Source organism: Pseudorca crassidens, chromosome 6, assembly GCF_039906515.1.
Source record: "Pseudorca crassidens isolate mPseCra1 chromosome 6, mPseCra1.hap1, whole genome shotgun sequence".
Lineage (NCBI taxonomy): Eukaryota > Metazoa > Chordata > Mammalia > Artiodactyla > Delphinidae > Pseudorca > Pseudorca crassidens.
The window spans coordinates 69,672,990-69,696,593 of NC_090301.1; the positions used below are offsets into that span (position 1 = coordinate 69,672,990).

Consider the following 23,604-nt stretch of genomic DNA (forward strand, 5'->3'; position numbering starts at 1 on the left):
TACAGCCTTAAGACAGTCTTCAGGTGGACTCAAATATGGAATAAACATAAGGAAATTTTTCTGGTCCTCTGAACAGAATCTTGAAGAAATCAAGCTATACTCTTATGGATCTGGATTTATACTCATGCTTCTGGGGTCTCCAGACCTTTATGCTAGAAGGAAAAGATGCTTTATTCTGGTTATTTGATACTTAAGTTGTGGATGAGAAACAATTATATCTCTAGGGAACAAGTTTAGACAGAAGATCATGGTGGAACTGCAAGTGTCTGGACAAGCTACACAGTGAGATGTGAAAGAAATACAGATGGGTCTTTAGGGAGAAAGCTTAAGTCTTAAGCTCATTATAGAAAGTACAAGAAAAGTAATAGAAATTCCTTGGGGAGAAATGGTCTTGTGACACTAACCAACCAGTGATCTTGAGCAGCTCTCTTAATCTGGGATTCAGCTTTCTCACTTTCTAAATGAGATTTCTAAGGTTTCCTACAATGCTAGGATTTAATAATGCAACTCTTCACATTTCACATACTAAAGATTGATGCAGAAGAGAGTTCTTTCTACACAGAAAATAATGTGGAAGTTTCTTTAAGTCATTTGAAATAAAAGGAATTGTCAACATTTGGGAAATAATAAAATAGCCATCTTCTACCTGTCAGTTTAAAAACATAACACATCTGCTTTTCAAAAGCATTATAGGAATCAAAAAACCTGACAGTTCAGATCATGTTTTCAAACACTCCTTAAACGAATAAGTTTGATGGGCCTAACCACTGGAAGGGTTAAAAATATATAGTTTGAATGTAGACAGAACATAGGATCAAGTCACATGAAATGAAAAAGGACTTCTTTCCCTTAACATCTCAAAATTCTACTGGGGTTTGGAATCTACATAGTAAAACTTAAAATATTTAAATAAACAAAGTAATCTGTAGACTAACTGATAGATTCACTTTGATAAATTTACTACCAAACTGAAATCATTAGGCTCAAAAACCTTAACTCATGTACCTGCAAAATCTGGCACTAAAATTTGTTTCCATAATGATGCATTACATTAGCTCTTTTCAAGTCCTACTACTCTGTCCTTCCAGGTTATAAGGTAAGAAGTATTACTTTGTTTTTCAAAAAAAAACCCCAAAAAGTCCAGAGTTGAAGGCTTAAATTATATTGAACCTCATAGGATTCACTCAACATGTACATCCCAAACACTGTTCAAGGCACTGGAGATCCAGTGGGGGCCAAAACATATTAAATTCTGGTCTAGTGTTTACTTCTGACACTGCTGTTCCCACTGATATCAACAACAACAACAATAATAATAGTAGCCACATTTTATTGAACACCTGCTATAAGCCCAACACTCTGCCAGGCTCTCTCTCTATATTCTCTCACTTAATCTTCCCCCCAAAATTATAAATAGATATTATTCTTATTTTACAAATGAGAAAGATGGAGTCAGAGAACTCCTCCAAGATTAGATAGCTTATAAATGCTAGAGTTAGGATCCCATGCTCCTTCTCAAAAGCATGTTCTTTGCAATGTGCCATGCTATGGACAGGAGACTAAGAAATATAGATGGTTGGCACTGAGTAGAGGGCTGTAGAAATTTAACTTTCTCATTAAAAACTGGAGCAGTCCAGTGATTTGAAATGCAATAAGGAAGAAAAGGATTAAAGAAAAGAAGCCCTATTTTTCACTCTTCTATAGTTCAAATTGTTCTAGGAGCGCTGAAAATAAGACTACTGTCTCCAATTGGCTATATTCATTTTCTTTCAAATGTACTGAAGCATTTTTGAAGGCTGCAAAACTAGGTCAGACAACTAAAAGCAAAATCATATTGAGATATAAAATTCAGTGTCAAAGGGTTATATCCTTTAAAAAAAGGTAAAAGCTAATTATTTGAAAGGATGGGATTTATTATCACTGTTTTTGAGAATGTTCACTGTGCTCTTGTTATACTGTTAATGCCTGCACAAATAAGTAAGAAACTTCTTATGTCATTGCTTTTAAGATCCTATTTCAAATGAAGAACATCAGAAAATAAATGTATGGCAGTTTGCGACAATTTTATTCCAACTTGCAGATGAATGAAGATGTAATGCTTTAAAAAGATATTTTTTGGAGAGGAAATGGAATACATTTGAACTGGCTTAATATTTGAATCACATGCCTCCATACAGTGAGATGAGCTTTGAACCACTGTAGACACAGAGCCCGAGTGTGCCCTCACCTCTCTCTCTTGCTGGTGTGGAGGTCCTTTTTCATGCCTTTGTTTCATCCCACATGGACTAGCATGCCCCTTTTGTTGGCCTCCCAGCCCCTGCACGCATAATTAACAGACTTAAGCTGGTACACCATGCTCCCACAGAGACTCCACCAGGCACCAGAGGGAGAGCATGCACAGGACTGGACCTAGACCGTTTTGGCACTGGCAGAGGGATTCTGAAACAGCAGCAAGGAGCTGATCGCTATTAACCTTTTCAGAAGCTTGATGCAGGCAACTTCCTATACACTGCCTCCCATTCCCACCTCCTCCCACTGTTACAATCCTTGGGAGTGCTAAGGACCTTGTGAAAAACAAATTACTGGGAGTGATTACTGTTTCAGCCACTCAGATAAAGAAAGGTGTTGACTCTATTTTTGGTCAATATTAAAACTCTTCTTTCCTGATCAAGTGTTAGCTTGCCACTGCCTGCAATAGCACATATAGGATGTCAGGAATTTGCTGAGAAAAGCACATTATTTCCACATGCGTTATTTTCTTAGAATACATTCAAATAAATGATTTCATCTGAATTGTCTCCAATTAGATGGATCCCTCAACAGTCAGTCTTTATTATGTTTTTATTCAAAACTCTGCTCAGTCTTACTATGTTCTAGTGTTTCTTAATACTAATGCCTTTCTCTGAATCACGACAGTGAAGCCTTAAGTTACATGATTTGCTTTTCCACAAATAGAGGAAAAATTATTTTGAAAAAAAAAAACTAGCAAAATTTTAAACAATAAATTTCTGTTAAATTCTCTGTGAAGTCCAGTTATCTTTTTTACTGGAAGAGATGCATCACACCAAGTGGCTGAAACCTGAAGATTATGCATAAAACTTACACGTTTGGTTTTGTGAATAGGCAGAACATTACATGTGAACTTAAATGCTAACATTATCTGTAACAATATCAAGCTTTGGATAATAAACAAAACAAATGTGCATGCAAAAAAAATTGTGTCAACACCTCTTAAAATGGTTGATAATTTCTAGTAATAACTCAGACGCTTCCTTAAATGAGACGGAGAAAAGCTTACCTTGCTAAAGTCAACAGTGCTGTTTTCCCTGCTCACATCATTCTTATTCTCAACACAGGCTGGAGCCGACTGAGGAGAAACAACCTGACCTGCTAAAAGAGATTGTTATTACAGAACACAAACAATTACTTACATAATTCTAGACATATTGCGTGAAATATGAATTAAACTAAACCAACATAGGTTTCTTAATGAAGTAAGCATGAAGGGTCAATATAAATAGATATATATAAATACAAATATTCTTATTTATCAGTTGCAGATAGAAATGGGAGAATTCTGTCAGGAAAATGTAAACTAATTCTCAGATTAAGACTCTATAACTAAATAGTTATTCTTTATGAAGAAAGAACAGCTACAAAAAGATTTTAATCTAATCATGGGTTTGAAACATCAGTGATTTCTAAATTTTATCCAGAACTATTGGGATATATATGTATATGCATATGTGTATATATGACAAGATAGACAACTCTTATGATTTAAGCTCAGACTGAAGAATTTTAAATGTAATGTTGTTTTCTTTTTGTTTGTTTGTTTTTGCGGTACGCAGGCCTCTCACTGTTGTGGACTCTCCCATTGCGGAGCACAGGCTCCGGACGCGCAGGCTCAGCAGCCATGGCTCACGGGCCCAGCCGCTCCGCGGCACGTAGGATCTTCCCAGACCGGGGCACGAACTCGTGTCCCCTGCATCGGCAGGCGGACTCTCAACCACTGCGCCACCAGGGAAGCCCAAATGTAATGTTGTTTTTTAAAGGGCGAATATTTATGTGAAAAGTACATAGCATATTTATAGCTTCTACTGCATCTGAAAAAACAAACCAAAGAGAAAAAATTCTTTGGCAACAACTTTTAGAGATTTCTATATGAGAGGTTTAGTTAGAAATACCTTTACCTCATATACTATGAATACTGTGAATATGATATTATGCTTCTCACTGTTCAATTGTGTAAGCATACTGATATTGGTCTGCATGACAAGAGATCAATAAATTTGAATTGTATTTGTTTTCCATTAACACTAACAAGCAACTTAATTATTTTGTAGCCTTTTCCCCATTATAAGAAAGATTATGATATTAGTTAAGTAGACAGTACAGCTGAGAATGTGACAACAGCTAACCAAGGGTAATTACATTCCATTATTCACTAAATATGAAACAGTCTTTTCAATCACAACTTATATGAAATCTGTCCATATTTAGCAATTAAATTATAACAGTTAACGATGCTTGCTTAATTTCACATGTATCTCTCTTTTCCCTAACCTCTCTCCAACCTCACTTGCTACTTTTACTGTGATACAAGTAATGACAACCCAGCTTTGAAGCCTTGACCATATTTTATAACCATAACTCAGTGACTCAAAAATACTGCTCTTATTCTCATTTGTCTTAGATGGGAATATTTACTCTTCTCTCTGCCTAGCTCTTCCCTCTACCTGCCTAAATCCCAACTTTATTCCAAGTTTACCTTTAGTTTCATCTTCTCCAATTACTGAATTTCTCTAAACTGCTAGTGTATATACAAATACCTCTTCTTTAAATTCTTTAAATTCTCTTGAAATCCACTTATTCTTTGTTAACTAGAATTTAAGCGTGACTTAAAACACTGATAATTTACTTTCAAATATTACTATAATTTGGCTTTTTGAACTATTAAGCTTCTCAGGCAGGGGTCATTTATTAATAGGTACAATTTTTTTATGGTTTAAAATTGTTATATTGCCAGACAGTAATGGGCTTAAGATTCTTCTAAAATTTAAATATTTCATTGTTTTCACTAAACAAAGTAAAGCAATACATTTGGTGAAGATTTTTCAAATGATTTTAAAAGCAAATTCACCTTAAACCATGTACACAAATTCTTTTTTTTTTTTTTTAAGGATATTCTGCTCTTTTGTGACCTATAGGGGAAGTGTCTTACCCTAGACTATGAGAGGGAGTTCAGTTCAGTAGAATTGATCATTGACCCTACATGATACAACACTTCTATAAATGACATAGATTTAGAACATAAAAATCTGAGAGTAATACAATCCTAAACAATTTCTAAAGTGACACACCTATCAATATAAAGTATAATTTTATAAGTATATAAAAGTTATAATTTTTTAACATCTTTATTGGAGTATAATTGCAACACAAATTCTGATTACAGTGAATTCCAAAAAAATATATTAACTTTAGAGAAGTGACAGACTTAAGCTGCACCACTTATTTTCATTCTCCCATTTCTAACTGCAGCGTGCAGCTTTGACTGTGAACTGTTCATTAGCAGCCATTTAATATCATTCTCAAAATAATAACTGTAGTTTTAAAAAAACCTTTTACATAATGCATTTGTGCTACTAACAGATGTCTTCAATCACCAGTTTCACATCATTTCTCCATATTTTCATGAGTTAGAACATTAGATATATTTAAACCTAAATTTACTGAATGTTCTGTAAAATTGAACAGTGAAATTCAAGGCATGGCTAAATTAAATAAACATATATCTGCTTTCTTATAATAACTTATTTCATGTGATATAAAACTACATGGAAGAACAATTATCGAACTCAATCAGCAAACATACAAAAATAGTCAACCCAGTACAAACTCATCAACTTTGAAGAGATTTCATTGGATAGAAAATATGCTGTAACTTAAGATTTGAAGAAATTGGATAGCCTATGTTTTCACATATATACTTTAAAAGTAGAATATTTCATAAATTACCTTCAGCTCATGAGATATGTTTAAAACATTGGCACTTGTATTTCCTCTTGTAAGTATTAATATATTTGAGATTTATTGTTCAATGCTATTCTTGTTCTGAAAATTTTACAAAATATTACCTCATAAAGTTGATAATCAGGAAGGGATTTGAAAAATATTTTCTATGACTATTTTAAGTGATACGGATAATGACCTAGTGGAGAGTATTTAACTAGCAGGAGACATATGAGATGACAGAAATTTCCCTGCTAGTTCTAGATTCTAGGTATGTGCATAGAATGTATGCTACTGCAGGAAAAAAGCGTAAAAACTACCAGCCTGTGACATAGGAATATAAACCACAAGTTTGATATCTCTTTTATTTCAGAGATAATAGCTAAATATTAGTAAATACACTTAATCTCATCAAAGTTTAAAAAGTACTCCAAATCTTATTTCTCAATGTGTATGTTAATTTGTTAAAATGAAACAACACATTAAATGTGTATACTTTCAAGGCAGTAACTGAAAACCTGAAAAATGCATAGGTATTATTATTTAAAAATTCAACTGAGAGGTTTGGTTTGGGTTATTTTGAATAACTTGAAGCCTTTAAATAAAGCTTAAAATTTTATTTGCTTCATCTACCTACCTACCTATATACCTACCTACCTACCTACCTATCCATCTAAAGCCTGCACATGAATTATAGTCTAACTACTGGAAATTTCATAAATTAAATAATTTTTATAATTCTGTTATCAACTATAATCTTTTTCTGTCTAAACACTTAGATTTCTTTAGTTTAGTCCAGTTATCACTGCCTTTCAGAAGAAGGTGATGGGCTTAGATTTCAAAATGACTTTCATTAACTCAAATACTATTACATAAGAAGAATCAGTAAATTTAGGTTTTGAAAGGGCATCTCTTATTTTCTCATTGATACCTAAAACAATACTAGTTCACAGAAGACAATTTTCAGGTACAGGACTTTACATTCAGCCAGAAAGTGAATATGTGTCCTAAAGGGATAACAAAGAATTTGCTAGGATTTTCCCCCCTCCAAGACAAAATAGTGTAAAGTTAGGATTTAGAATTCCCATATATGTGTGGAAGTTTTATGAATGCTATTTTTTATGATAATTTTTCTCATCAATATGCCACAATGCTTTTGAACATACATATTTTTGCCTATTTCTTTATATTGCCTTCACTATGCCCACTCATCACTGTCCGTACTAATATATTCTATAAGTAAATGTCATCACAATTTTTAATCACATCTGTTAATATCTAAATAACTTTGAGAAATTGAGATGATTATCCAAAAAGAGACATTTATTAACTTAAAACTTTATTATATTCAGGGTAAATTATTCAAAAATGAATGAAAATTGGACACTATTATTATTAATTGAGATATGTTCATGACTATATGAATGTAAACATTTGAGAAACCTAACATCATCCTTATATATTTACCATATATTTTAATTTTTCCAACCTTTTAAACTCAAAGAGTTCACCATCTTAAATCCAAAATTCCAATATTTGTTATACATCTTATCAATTAAAGTGCATATTATATAGTATTCATATCAGCAACTGCTTGGGTTAATTTTCCTTTGAGTCATGAATTCATTTTTTCCTCTGGACCTCCATGTAGGGATCATATATAAGTTAGATATAAAGTTATTATAGGCCATGTACTTTTCCAAGGCAAATCATAAAAGATTTGGGCAAGCACAGAAGAAAACTGAGAGTAATTCAAGCAACCTCTAACTAGAAAATGGAAGCTCTGCTTTTCTGCTTGTTACACAAAAAATTTTTCACCAAGTCCACTGCAAAACTGGCAGAGTCATTTCCCTCATCATAAAGTTGTGGGGAGAGCATGAGACTATGTCAGAATTACTGTTTTCTACTTTAAGTAGTGTCAGTATCATTAAAGCATCTCAGTATTGAAAGACAACCATAAATATGTTCTCAAAAAATGTATTAAAATTACATTAATTCAAGTCCTTACTTACAGTTTTCTTCCTCTTTAAATAAATTACATATATAAGTATTATAAAACAGCAGCTTTTAAATTTCTATTTAGCCAAATTCAAATCAATAGGAGAATAAGATACCACTGAAGCATATCAGTATTTGCTACTGCTTAATCCACTGAAAATCATGTGTAATAGAAGGAAACTGGGATGAAGACATGAAGGTACATTACTATTAACCTAGAGACCAAGCTGGTTTACACTACCTCAGAAACCTTCAACGCATTTAGAGTACCCAAAGGGTAGGAGATGAGGGAGGTACAGAGATGAGATGAGCCTGTTAGAGACAGACACAAGACAGAGCAAAATAAAGAAATATAAAAATGAATGACAAAGTTACATACATGTGTAACAATACATTTATTCATGGGAATAGAAAACAAGAAGAAAGAAAGGCTAAATATTTAGAAAATGTCGATTAGATCAGCTATACTTCAAAAACATGAAAGTATGCACACAATTAAAGTTGGAGAAAAACTGGTATGCCTGAAAATAATTAATGTAAGATAAGAAATAACCAATTTAAACACATCATACTAGAAATATTTTTGCTGTTAAGACTTAGTCTTGAGATTCCAAAACTCAGTAGCAACAATACAGTCTCTCAACAGACCCACCAGCTGTGTCAACAATGTCATCCTGATTTTTTTTTGGAACAATGGAAAACACCTTTATTATATAATGTTTAATTCTATCATCTACATGAGTTTTTAAATGTTTTCTTTCAAGTAATTCTAAGAATTATTATTTGAGCTTTATTTTCTTCAAGATAAAACATTATAAGGAATACTTTTTTAAACTCTTGATATCTTATTTATGAGACCACAGTATTTAAAAAATAAGATAGCATATAAATATCTAAACACACATAAAACATTGTACATCTGAAAATAAAAAAGTACCGCATTTGTAAAAAGACACAATTATAAACCCATAAAACTGATTTTCAAAAGCCATAAATAAAAATCATTCACAATACAGAAGTGTACATTACTTTAAGGGCTAAAATCTATGCAGGCCTAAAGAGTCAAGTCATCCCATCCTTCCAAATCTAAATGTTCTCCAGTAACCTGTAGTTTTGAAAGTAAGTCAGACACCTTCTGCTCTGTAACTCCTTTTAAGATCCTAAATAAAAGGGACAACTGGAAAGTACTCAGAATAGGTGAGAGAAAAGATATGTGAAGGAAAAGAAATAGAGTTAGAATTATTACTAAAGGAAACAGTGGAATGAAGACACCCTACACCTAAGGAAACTGAGTCTTAAGTTATTTTTTTAATGTAAAGGTTATCAAAAGTATAATAATATTTTAGAGTAGATTTGTAAGCCAAAGTCTCAAATACAATTGAATATATGACCTAAATGATGAATACAAATACTGGTATACCTTGCTTTCTAGATCACTAAAAACAAAAGTCTTATTTTTATTTTAGAAAGTCCTTCTAGTTTCAAGAAATTATTCAAATATTCTTGATATATTTAAGTAGTTTCCACAACATCCTTTTCAGAGTTCTAATGTTAAAGAAGATATGATTTTTCTATTATTTTTTTGCTGTTCCTTTGCCAAATGTAGCTATCACTTTTTATTGAAACATCAGAATCAGACACTTAATTCTCACAGTTTTGATGCTTAATGAAACGTGAAAGTTAAACACAGCATGGTGGCATTAAAAATGCCTGGTGAATCCATCACATCCGGCATCTTAGCCCTTAAGAGAACGTGCAGTACACCAAGAAAAAAATCATACAAAGTAGTTAAGCTAGCGTATTTGGAGGAGCGATTGACGAATTATCACAAAGCACTAAAAATGTAATGAACAAAATAGTGCAGATGGAGGAGAGAAGCAAGAAAATCACTATCTTGTAAATCTAATCTATAAAATGGGAAAGAACCCCATTTGGTCTTCAGATTGAAATATCTGAATGCTTAACCCTTGGGACTACTACCAAGGTAGCATGTTCAAGGAACAGGTCAACTAAGGAAGTAGAAACTTTATTCTATATGACTCTTTTAGAGTTCTGTATATAAGCATCAGTTTGTTTTCTGAGGGAATTTCAATTGTTTCATTTCTAAAGTAAAAGGTATATTAAACAAGAGGGGGTTTATTTCCATCCCTATGCTTGGCAAGGAAAATGTTTTCTGTTTTCAAGTCTCTAGAAGATACTCACTCTATTTAATTCCTAATCTATAATCTTAATTTTTAAAACAGGTCAGTTTTTGCCTGATACACTCTACTGAAGAGTTTCTTTTTTTAATAATGGGAATATTATTTTTACCATTTTGGATGTATTGAAATCCTTCTGTATCTCTCTGTACTACTGCACAAAAAGATTAAATCTCTACTGCATTTTTTGAAGCAGAATGTCAAATCTATATTTACAGCTATGAATTTTGATTTGTTTGTTTATCTAGAGTTTATCAGTTGTTAGAGTTCATGAGTAGATTGAGAACCTTAGTAATAAAGGTCTTTCACACTTCTTTTCACTTCTGGGTAGGAGATTTATTTCTGAATTGGTGAAGTCTATTCACATTTTCAGAATTCTTAACACACATAATTATGCAAAGTGTTTGAGGAAGCAAAACAGAGTCACAAGGAGGTGTTATAAGCCTAGGCTTAGGAAACCACTTCTACAACAATACTTAATTGGATCTATGAATCTTATTAGAAATGTTTCCAAGTTTTTATTACCTTAATGTATGCCTCAAAAGGATCTGTATGTGTTCAGATAAAGGCTGATTGTACAGATGGTGACAGAATCATTTCAGAACTACTCATATTCTAGTTTTCAGAAAAACTAAGCAATTGCCTGAATAGGACAAAAAGTAGGCTCTCAGAAAAACTCTGGGGACTTCCCTGGTAGCGCAGTGGTTAAGAATCTGTCTGCCAATGCAGGGGACATGGGTTCAAGCCCTGGTCCGGGAAGATCCCACATGCCGCGGAGCAGCTAAGCCCCTGCACCACAACTACTGAGCCTGCGCTCTAGAGCCCGCAAGCCACAACTACTGAGCCCTCGTGCCATGACTACTGAGGCCCGCGTGCCTAGAGCCCATGCTCTGCAACAAGAGAAGCCACCGCAATGAGAAGCACATGCACCGCAAGGAAGAGTAGCCCCCACTCATGGCAACTAGAGAAAGCCCGCGTGCAGCAACGAAGACCCAGTGCGGCCAAAAATAAATTAAATAAATAAATTAAAAAAAAAAAAACTCTGTATGTATATGTATCTATATGTGGACTTTACGATTTAAAGCTATAATTCTGTCACCTCTTCTTATGTTTAATGAAAGTTTAGAGCTGTAACAAGCAGTGTGTCCAGGTCTACATGACATTAAAAAAAACAATTCATCCAGTGAATTCAGTACCCTCTTCCCTCCAAAAACATAATGCAATAAAACCATTTGATAGTAAATGTTATCCCCAGTGAAGTTTGAGATATACAGCTAGTTCACAACCCAAAATCCTTGCATCTTTGAATAAACACATAACATTCTCATAGACATATATTTTATGGTCTGATTTCCAGTAAAGGTAAATGAAATAAAGGCAGAAGTTTATTTTTATAAAATGTGCTTGCATTCATAGAGATTTAGTTAATGAGAATATTTTAATAAGGTCTTTAGAATCACAGAGACATAAGTCCATAGTCAAAATTCATAAATATCTTAATCTGTTTTCTTAATATCATCATATCAAATATATGCTAGTATTGTAAGCATAATAAAAGTACTATATTTATAATAAGTTTCAGAATATAAAAGCTTCCTTTTATCATTTTCATATATAACATATTTTAAAGCAAATTGTGATTTAGAATATGAATATATTTTAAATACATGATGTAATTCAAAGCAAGTTATAAATCCTCAAAATATCCAGTGGGATCTACAAATACAAGTTGGTATATACCGTAAAGCACTCATAACACTTTTATTGAACTTAATATATGCACAACTACAGAGTCTTCAATATAACAATGATTTACACATTCAGTCATTGAAGGGTTTTTTAAAAAATCAAATGAGTATTTCAAAAATTATTTAGAACTAGTTCTGTGTTCTGAGACAACAGTACATCTAACCATCTTTATTTATTTATTAAAGTATTTATTCTACGTGTGCATATTTGATTCAGTAGTATGAAAACTGGTAAAAATTCCCATATAAAGCAGAATCTGAAAAAAACCTCATTTTCATGCATTTGTATATAAAGCATCTCTGAAGCTTCTGAAAATAGGAGTGAAATTACATAAAGTCCATGCTGTCAATACACATGCTTAGTCTATTTGTGGAAATCGGAGTCTTTCTAGTAAAACATTTGAAATTACTTTTCATTAATTTGTATCTTTTAAAACTGGGAACTTTTATAGCTAGCGGAAGTGTAACCAATTCATGTCATCCTCATGATAACTTCATTTTCCTTCACAAGACTGATGTAAAGGATGAGTGATAAGAGATTTCTAAGCAACTTCCTTAATGTAAAAGATGAAGGGTCAAATGGATGCAAAGAGAGAACAAAATACAGAAGAAAGGATAAAACAATCAGAAACACTGTTTTTGCTTCATGATTGCCAAGGAGTAAGTCATGAATGACTGCTAGAAAACAATGGTTGTTTTCTATCAATTCCTATCAATGGTTGTTTACTATCAAATGATAATGGCTCATCTATGTTGGTGAGCCAAGATGGTAAGTGCGGAGGCTCTTATTGATGATGTAGTACTGCAAAGAGCGATGAGCCCATGAACTAGAAATCAGGCTTAATATATGTAGAGACACAAGTAATGCACTAGCTGCTCTTTTCAACTGTAATCTAGAAAGGGATTTGTTGACCATGAGCAACATGAAGCCAATATCTTTTTTTCCACAATCACTAAATGTTGATCATTATTCATTTTAACTAAAAGACCTTACGTCAAAGCATTGCATTACATTCTCAAGCTATGAGACAAAGACTAGAGCCTTATTTGTGATGCAATTGACATTCAGTTTATGTTTACTACATTTGAGTGTATAACTTCTTATTAGATAAAATTTTCCTTGCATTCTTTCATGAGCCTTTCAGGAAACTTTAAATCTTTGTTAATAAAATTTCTACAGTTTGATGCCTGATAATAAAATAATACATGAATATGAAAAGAAACAATTCTACCACAACAATCTGAATTTCAATAGATCATTTTCAAGTAAGACATATTTTAAAGGACTTTGATATTTCAGACAACTATAATAAATGATAAGAATATAATAAAGAAATATTTACCATTTTTATCCATGGAATTTGGTTCTGATTGTTTCTTGCCAATATCAGCAAAGGAACGAACAATGGGAATCCTATTGGTGAGTTTTTTCTGATTCTGGTGGTGATGCTGTTTCATCAGTGCCTCGTGGACCCTGTGGCGTACATCATCATTGAGCTGACCTGAGCTCACTTGTTGATCAAGGACCATATCTGAAGAGTGAAGGTAGAAAGAAAATGAGCACAGCTTTCCTGTAATGTTCCAGTAGTGAACCACTGAGTCCAAATATGCATACCCTAGATAATATTATTCCTCTTAAAATAGGAATGAATTCCTTTAAAAAATCTCTAAGTATGGTCTTAGAAACAGAAGTTTGTCTTTCTTTGTAGAAATGCTACACAAGAAAGATTTGGGAAAATAAACCATTCATTTTTAAATATGTAATGATCTTATGGAGTTTTATTTTTCAAACAGGAATAGTTGTATCGAGAACAAAGTGCTTTATGTTCTCCATTATTCACACTGACGAGAGGGAATAGTATCAGGAGTAATATAAATATGATTAGCATGTTTAAAATTAAAAAGCCTCATACATATATTTTAATATGGTTTTCCTCCCTTTTTCTAGTAGAGAATAATTTCCATGTTTCTTCCTTAAGTCCATCGGTTAAAATCTGATGCAAGGAGGCTTAGGCAACTACCCAGCTGGTTGCATTTGGAGAGTAAACAATTCTTTCACATTAATATAAAGTCAGTCCTCTCAAACCTTCCTTGATAATGTGTTTATATTTTAGAAAACCTTCTATACCCATAAAACAAAGAATAAAAGGTGAGATTTCAGAAGGCTATAACTAAGCAGATTGATATTTACCATATGTGTCAGAAATGCCTAGAAAATGAGTAGATGAGTTCTTGGTAATACAAAGATCACCTCAATAAACCTCAGTGTAATTAATCTGCGTTCATATGATCAAATATTAACTCTATTTGATTTTCTGAGGTGCTAACTCCTTATGCAAAACAGATTACAATGCATTGTCTCCCGCTGCCCCACTGAGTACACTGAAGATTTGAAAATTAGCAGAATCCTCCTTTCCAAATAATGTTTTCCTTCAGTGTGAAAAGGAAACGACTGGGGAAACAGACTTGGATCACTGTCCCACATTCCAGCTGTGTGACCTTGTAAAGTTGAATAGTCGCAGTGTCCTTATTTCTAAGACAGAGGTAATAGCTATCTCATAACAGCATTGTTGCCAGGACATAAGGCACCTAATGCACTGATTGGAATATTGAGGCCCTCAGTAAATATTTCCCAGTACAAGATTTTCTTTGCGATTTCCTTTAAGTAGGTTATGGGCTCATGGTTTAAATTTTTTGCTGGTTTTAAATCATTTATCTGTATTTTATAATAGTGTATCCAGCAGAGGCAAAGTTGGATTTATCAATAACAGAAAACCCAAATCAAACTATCTAAAACAATAAATTTCACTGGCTTACATAACAGAAAAATCAAAGTTAGGTTGGATTTAACTCCATTTCTCTGTGATTTTGTCAGCTTCCCCCTCCTCGAGGTGTGAGCTTTAACCTCAGGCTATTTTCCTTATGGTCACAAGGTGGCTGCCAGCAGCAACAAGGAGATACACATCTTTGTTCATATCAGAGATTCTTTGCCTTTTTGTGACTTTTTCTTGAAAGAAAAGTCCTTTTTCCCCTACCCAGGAACAATTCTAAGCTCAACTGACATAGTCCTGTCTATGCTGAGCCAATCACTGACAAAGAAGATGGGCTCCCCAGCTGGCTTAGACTAATCAAGAACTGCCCTCCACTGTGGAGTCATTTCCCTAAACCAGAGGTAGACAAACCTTTTCTGTAATGGGCCAGATAATAAATATTTTAGGCTTTGCAGGCCATACAATCTCTGTCACAACTACTCAACTCCATTTTTATAGCATGAAAGTAGCCATAGACAACACGTACACAAATTACCATAATTGTGTTTCAATAAAACTTTTTTATGGACACTAAAATTAGAATTTCATATAATTTTCATGTTGCAAAATATTGATTTTCTTTTTATTATTTTTCAGTCATATAAAATATAATAACCATTCTTAGCTCACATGCCTAACAAAATCAGGCAGTGGCCATATTTGCATATAGAGCATAATTTGCCAACTTTGTTCTATCACTTGGCTGTTTACAATGGAAAGAGGTAGAATGAATGTCTGGGAGTCAGCCATAATGCCCACTATAATTACCTCCAAAGTCTCTTCCAGTTCTGAAAATGTATGATAGTGTAGAATATTTAAACTTATATCTCACTTTTTTTGAGATCAGTAGTTATAAAACCCTTGGATTAGTTTGAAATAAAGGAAATGATAAATTGTCAACATACATGACTTTACACTGCAACCTTGCTAAGATGGAAAAATGTATATAAAATATGCATTATATACTTCATGATAGGAGTTGTAGAGTAGATTATTCAGACACCAAAAGGATACCATCATGCAGCAGTTTCCTCTGTAAACCATGATATGTATCCCCAGTTCAATATTCTAATCAGAATAAAAATTAATCATGTAATAAAACATGCACATGGTTATAGTTTTTCATTCTTATCAAAGCACAATCTTTCCAGGCCTAAGCACTACGAAAAATAAGTCACTAGCTTCAAAGTTTTTCAGAGATAACGTCTTTGTATAAAACAGTTACATAAGATAAATAGAAAAGAACACTCATCTGCTCATTAGTCGCGGAAATACATAGCAAACTCCTCTAAGGTATAACATGACCAAGCAATGTCTTAATGAACTGGAAGAGTTAATCAACTTGCTTAAGAATATAACTTATGCTAAGGTGAAATTTAAGTATCAAAGCGAGTGTGATTCACTAATCACTTACACTGTGCTCTTCACCACTATAATATATATTAGTATTAACCTTGAAAAGTAAGAAAGGATAATGGGCCATAATGGCTTTAGGCCCAGAGTCAAGACCAACAATCTCAGCAGGCTATGATGCCTAAATAATACAGTCCAGCCTGCCAAAGCTCAATGCCAGGATCTGGATGATAAGAGAAGAAGCAAGAAGAAAAGGGATAAATTGGTCACAGTCTTCTAGCACTAAACAGGCTCCAGAAAAACTAGCAGTATTTGTGTAGAAAAACCTCAGAAAGTGAAAAAATACTTTTCATCTTAATCAGGCAATTATTTTGTCATGATCAATCCATTTGACTATTGAACGAAAGCCTCTAGAGACCATGAGATTTTACAGACTCTATATAAATCTCCGCTTCTTTAAAGATGATCGTATAATTGCTTTGTCTTAAAAATCCATTGTCTTCCAAGATGCTGGGGGAGAAGTGGGCAATAGAGGGTTCTAAATTTTACAGTTTGGTTGACAGTACTAACAGGAGTGTATGTAATAAAAATGTAAATTACCATAAGAAAACTTACTTTCCAGACCAAGGATGGTAATAGCATAGGCATTAAAATATATATATATGGCTATTAACATACTCCCAAATCTGCAGATTATATTCGGTGGAGCAAACTGTGGATTTTTCCTTTGATGAAAGATTTTAAAGAGCAAGAGTTGTTTTAATGAGTTGAGAACTATGATTGTTAATCTGTCCATGGTACTAACTTTGGTTTGGTTTTAATATCTTACCCTCATTGACAGCAATAGGTTAAAGTAGACACACTACAGAGGTAATATTTCCATTATTAATCTTTACGGTGCTGAATTTAAAAGAGATTAACATAAACCGTAAAATTTCCTATAATTTATATGAATATAATTGAGAAGCATTTTTAATACAATTATACATATACATATCAGAATAAATCAGGATAAGAAAATATATCTGGAGAATTTTGGATTTGAAAAGTTAAGTAATATTTTGAAGGAAGAAGTTTATATTTATTCTGAGTTCCTTAAAGCATTGGGAAATAGACACTTTTAAATTAACTTTATCCAAAAGAAAATCCTACTTTAATTACACCAGAAATTCTTGACAGACCTGCCAGATACAAATGGGATTTTCTCCTGCTAAGTCTACAAAAATCTCTTTAAAGAATTATTTAAGAGTCTATTAAAAACATATCAGAACATTGATATAAAAATCCTTGACCATTCTAAAACAATATCTGGGTCATATTCCTCTACTAGGAAATGTCTAGAAAACATTAAGCTGCAGAGCCTGTGCATTTGCAAAGGACGAGGGCTTAGAGCCCTTAAAGATAAACTATTATATCTAGCTTTTGCAAAACAGAAACTAGCGACTAATACATTAGCAACTGCCTAACATATAGAAAAGTATGATAAATAAGAGGTGAAGAAAAAGTTCCAAATCTTAAAGTTAATCACTATGGTCCCAAATTATCATGAAATAGAAAAAAACAAAATTTATGATTATAGATTAATCAAAAGAAATTATTCCCATCTCTGCAAGTGTTACCTGTAATGTATCACTTTCTATTTATCTGTTTATAAAATGTAGGAAATAGTCTCTTCCCTACCTCATAAGGTTTCTGTGATAATAAAATATAGTAATGGATGTGAAAATACAAAGTTAGAAGTCTTCAAAATGTAAAACATTTACTACAAACTTCGTAATACAGCTAAATTGTCACAAAGTAAAAATATCAATAAGTAAACAATAAAAATAATTACAAGCTATCAGAGAAAATTTATTAATGAGATTTTATTGAGGGCAGAAATAAATACCTTTGGATTAAATACACCAAATTAAAATTACTCAAAGAGAGAGAATCTCTTCTCATTAATGATTGAAAAGGAACCTAAGGAAACAACGATCAACTCAGGTACTTGTAATCCTATTTTTCTACGTGGTGTTAACTCTAAACTACTGACCTTTTCTGAATGGCAGTTTACACTGTTGTACACTGAAAATGGGACATTAAAAAAGCTGGTCTACTTTGGAGGCAGAAAAATACAGACTAATTAGAGGAGAAGAAAGAATACTAAAAACCTATTTGGGATATTGAGACTTCCACTGAACTACTTTCATTTGTAAGAATAGACTTAGAAAATGTAATTTGCTTTAAAAAGCTAGATTCAACAGAGCTAACAACCTTTACATATTCTACAGAGTTGAGCTTGGGGAAGAGGGCAGGTTTAGGGAAAGGAAGCATAAGTTTAGACAACAAAACCAAGCTAAGGTGATAAACAACAGAGTTTTAGTCAAATTATAACAGGAGAATATTTCCTGGTAGAAATAAATTCCTAAAGAAAGCATTAGAAATTACATGTTTTAAGAAACTTAAAGCCTGGTAAAACTATGAAGAGAATTTTCTGAGGTTAATTTTGCCTGGTTGAGGAATTTGACAGCTTCATTACATACAGCCAATCCAAAACTCATTTGAATTAATCCATTTTCAAAGGTAATGCCATCACTGACATAAGTAGCAGAAATAAACTCCTTATTTTGGGCAAGACCTTTAACCTTCTGAGTCACTTTATTTATGAAGGATAACAATAATAATACTAAGCCCCAAGTTTGTTTTGAATATCAAAAAGATAGTTGTAGAATTACTAAAAAGAGCTTCCTAAACTGCAAAGTACTAGGAAGAACCCAGCCATTTCATTCATAATTAAAACATAAAAATTTTTATTGGGTATCAGCAATACTCCATAATGTAAAGCTAGGAAATTGAATTGGAAGGCTACTATACCAGCGTTCTCAGGAAGTTTGCTAATTTCCATGTTAGTCATTTCTTTAAGTCTTGATTTAGTGTGACCTGTTACTGTATCCTGTGTTCTTCCAAAAAGTATACTGTATTTAACTTTATATCGTCGTTTAGGCTCTCATTCTGTATTTTAAAGGGTAATCTCTTTATAAGTGTTGTATGAAACTGAGGGGAGGAAAGCTCATCTTTCCTGTTTTTTTGTGTGTGTGTATTTTTGTTTGTGCTTAATATTGTGAGCCAAAATATCTCTCCATGCTTACTTCTTTTTTCACACATATTGCAATGTATGTATGCCTGTCAGCACCAACAGCCAAATAAATAATTTTAAAGGAATTAACAACAACCATTTCAAGCCATCTCTTTCTTCAGACAGTAGTTGTAGTGTAATAGAAGGAACATGGAGCTTAAAGTCAGAGGCCCTTAAATGGAACTGGAACCATGAAAGTGTCAGAATTTCTATTTTCTTATTGAAATATGGGAATGCACTTACTTTATGAGGTTATTCTGAAGATTAAATTAGATACATTATTTTTCTAATACAATATTTTCTCGTTTATGTGATCCAAAAACACACAGTGTTTTGGGTTTTTTTCCCATCTCTACAATATAATCAAGACACTGAAGTCTCTCTGAAGTCTTTCTACTCCACAAATAAATTCCACATGGAACTGCTTTTATGTTTTTCTGAACTAGGAATTTTTAAAACTGCCTGAGTCCTAGCTTTGTTTTTATTTTTAAAAATCTCCATTAACCATTTCGTTTATACCCTTTCAAAACTCATTTCCGTGGTTTTTTTGTATTATTTTGTTTTTACTAAAATGTTTGTCTTCCAGCTGAAAAGATATAGGCGTTCTTTGCTTTTATTTGCAGAGTAACAGTAAGATGCTTCCTAAATATAACTGCCTGTGTGATATAGCCATAATAGGCTTCTAGTACAAATCATTCATCCCAGACACAAGCCATAGTTTCAATTATAAACCAATCTAAACTGCATCACTTGGCCTCCTCTGGAATTCAAGATTGTTAATTCAGTTTAAAATAAATGGCCATACCTTTCTGTTCTATTCTAAGCTAACATTTTTCCTAATTACTGAAACTTTTTCATTTGGCTATTTCATGTATTTGAATATTGAAAAAAATCAATCTCTAGCTTCATGGATTTTTCCTTCAATTTTCTAATGGTGACAGTCTAATTACATATGATGGTGAAAAACAATATATGCTAAATGGAAACCAAGGTATATAGATTCTTGTTCTAGACTTGCCACTGGCATGTTAGACCATATTTCTTTGAGATTCAACTTCTTTTATCTTAAATGAGGTGATAAAACAAAGTTATTTTTGAGGCCTCATACACTGATCACGAGAATTAATTTCCCAAAGGTCACACGTGTATAGAATTATAAGAAAAAGGGAATTAAAAAAATCAGCTGTACCCATAAGTGTGAAATAGACTAAGGAGAAAAAAGGATGTACCTGCAATTTCTTCTAAAGTGTTGGCATGCATGTCCAGCAACACAGTTCCATTCAGAATACAGCTTCTCAACTCAAACAAGCTGTGCAGTGATAGAGTAGCCACATAAGGCTTGCTCCACCTTTCCCCTCCATCTTCCACATCTTCTTCAAACTTCAACCACCTATACAAATAAATATTAGAATTTTTTAAAATTTGTAACACGTTCTTATTTCACTACTACCCTGCTATAAAATTATTCTTAAAACAAAGCACATTAAAAGAAGGCCATTCCAAGATGAAAAAAAAGAAAGGGGGGTGAATTTTAGCCATAAGTATAAAACAAATGATTTTACTACCATAAAGACACTGATATTTACGGCAAAAATATTTCCATAGAACATGCATTGCATTCACTTTAAGAGATCTCCCTTCAGGCATTAAATTACCTAATTTTGAATTTTTCCCAAGTTACAAATAAATATTATTATCAGCACATTGAATATTACATTGTAGATGAATGAACCTTTATCCCAACAATAAAAGGTAGAAGTATAAAGCTATTCACATTACTTCTTGGTTTCAAGGATTTCAGAAGTATGTAAAAGCCAGCCCAAGTCATCTGGTTTATTTCATTTTAATTCCATTTAACAAACATTCTTTCTGTCATTGAAAGATATGTTTAAAACAAACAAAAACTCAGTTTTTTTAATTAATCTTTCTAGCACTGAAAAAATATATCAATATAAATGTTTAGTCAGTGGTCACAGGGAATCTGTTGTAGAACTAATAAAGAGAGTACACTACGTGGAAAGATAACGGTGGTTAAAAAATGCAAAAGAAAATGAAAGAGTACTCATTTTTCTTTTAGTGGGAGGTCTTAAAACAATATTTGAATCTCTTGACAATTTTGCCCTTTGATTTTTAGGGAAGCTAGTATAATTTGGGGACTATTCTGTAGGAAAAATACTTATTAGGCCTGTTTGAATAAAATCTAGTGATCGTAGTCACTTCCTAGGGACTAAATCTATGAGAACTGAGCTCAGCCCCCATTCCCTGAGTGTTCCTGCCAGGGCCAGAGAATAGAAGAACCTTGATAACACGGTGCCCAATGGGAGACCACTGCCTTCTTGGAGTGAAATGAGTAGTAATATCTGAGATTGTTTCTAACTAAGATAAATGGAAGGGATAAAGAGAAATCGATGATTTTACTGCTCTGGCACTAGCACTAAATCTCTTATTCTTTTAGGGACTTGCTTTTTAATCTTAGTAGATAACCATATTAATTCCACCATTTCTAATGAAGCCTAGCCTAAATGCCTCTCCTCTCTCCATCCCCCACCATTTTCCTCATATTTTCTCTCCTTGTCACTTTTGCGCTAACTTCCTCTCTCCATGCAATATCACTCAAATTTCCTATCTATATGGTATTTTATTGCTGTTTTGTGTAATCAAATGATCCAACTCCAACTCCAACAGAGGACATCTTGTATAGTTAAGAACCAGTGTATCGGCCAGCTAAAAAAACTAAGCAAAAGGGCTAGTCAGAAAGATTAGTATGTAGAGTTCCAAGAACGATAAAGACAGCTATGGATCTGTCCTCAGAGTTCAAGGACGAAAACGTCAGGAAGTAAAAAGGAAACTAGTAGGGAAGAACAGTTATGCCTGCCAAAAATGTACAGGCATATGTTTATGCCTATCATAAGTTTAGAGAATGTTTGAAGGTTGAAAAAACTTACATTTAAGCACAAATCACTGACAGTATCTCTTCAAATGGTGACAATTTTATAGAGTATTTTTGTCTACACAGTTGGGAATTTTTTCATATTAGTGAATCTTAATGATTTTCAGCCCTTTACAGGGCCATAATGCATCACAGATCATGGGATGGTCATTAATACTGCTCACCAACTATAACTAGTTCTCCCTCTCTTCTTAGTAAAGAGTAGGATATCACTACCTGGCTTTCTTTTAACTGGGTGAGGCCACTGTTGACAAAGAATTGTGAGCAGAAATTATCTGTGCCACTTCCAGACTGGAGTTTTTCATTGCTAGGATGAGACCCTCTGGAGCTCTTTTTCCCCTCTGTGGCCACCAGCTATGTTCAAGATGTAGGCAGTTCTATCATCCAGAGTCCCTGAGTAACGACTAGTGCAGTGGTGCAGAGCCTCTACTGATTCATGATGGACATGTATCATGAACCATAAATAAACCTTTGTGACTTTAAGCTTTTGAAATGACAGCATATTTTTCTAGCATAATTTAGCCTATCCTGATACAAATTTTAGCAATTCATACCAGCATCAAGTTCCTAATTAGAATTAATGGTGAGAGTGAATATACTTTTGATAAATATAATAATCTAGTATTTCTTGCCAGGTATAAAAGTAAGGACATGGTAACATTGTGAATGTCAATATCTCCAAGGATCAACCTCTTGACAGACATTTTGAAATGGGATAGTACTGTGCAAAGTGTATTGGACTAGTTGGGAATAAAAAGAAATCTAGGTTTGGGGCCCTACTCTATATCTAAATTGCTGTGTGACCAGGGGAAAGTCTTTCAACTTCTCTGGGCCACAGTTTTCTCATCTGTAAAATGATGAGACAAATTCAACACATTCAAAACTTGTCCAGGATCACCTAGTCACTAACCTTGTCAAACCAGATCAACTCCAACTGTTCTTGTTTTTCTCCAGAGTCTGTGCCCATTTTTTACCATAATACAATTACTTCAGTTGGATTTATGGACTTTTTTAGCTAAGATATCTTATGCTAAAGCCTATAGTGAAAACAACAGATTTAACATTTAATTTTCCTTCTTGTCTGGAACAAATCTCAAGTTGAAAAATGTTCTGTGTTCTCTCCCTCTCATCTTATGTTATCCACAGAAGGTGTACCAAGAGAGTGGATACAACTTTTATTAAATCTTCTGTCACCTTATATACTACTCACATATGACGTGTTTTTTCAGACAAAAAGAATAAAAGAAGGGAGTCTTTACAGCATCACTTATGCTGGTGTTATTTTGACTGAAGAACCTTGTTAGATTTGAAATCTAGTTTCCAGTCTGTTGTGTGGTAAAGAAGAATTAGGGTCATAAAAGGGTGTAATTTTGTTTGGGGGACTATAGATTTCTCTTTTCTGGAGCTCTGGTAC

General features: G+C 33.3%; 1 protein-coding gene across 9 annotated transcripts in view; it reads right to left on the reverse strand.

The window, feature by feature from the left end:
* SLC4A10 (solute carrier family 4 member 10) overlaps window positions 1–23,604 on the reverse strand; it is a 312,233-nt gene that overhangs the window by 113,435 nt on the left and 175,194 nt on the right. For 6 of the 9 annotated variants that reach the window (XM_067741735.1, XM_067741740.1, XM_067741733.1 and 3 more), the window contains exons 5-8: window positions 20,470–20,630; window positions 13,303–13,491; window positions 3,299–3,390; window positions 2,228–2,317 (exon numbers count right to left, since the gene is read on the reverse strand). In XM_067741735.1, coding sequence (XP_067597836.1) covers window positions 2,228–2,317; window positions 3,299–3,390; window positions 13,303–13,491; window positions 20,470–20,630 — 532 coding nt within the window. The remainder of the gene's footprint in view (window positions 1–2,227; window positions 2,318–3,298; window positions 3,391–13,302; window positions 13,492–20,469; window positions 20,631–23,604) is intronic. The other 3 variants (XM_067741734.1, XM_067741739.1, XM_067741738.1) reach the window with 3 other exon arrangements.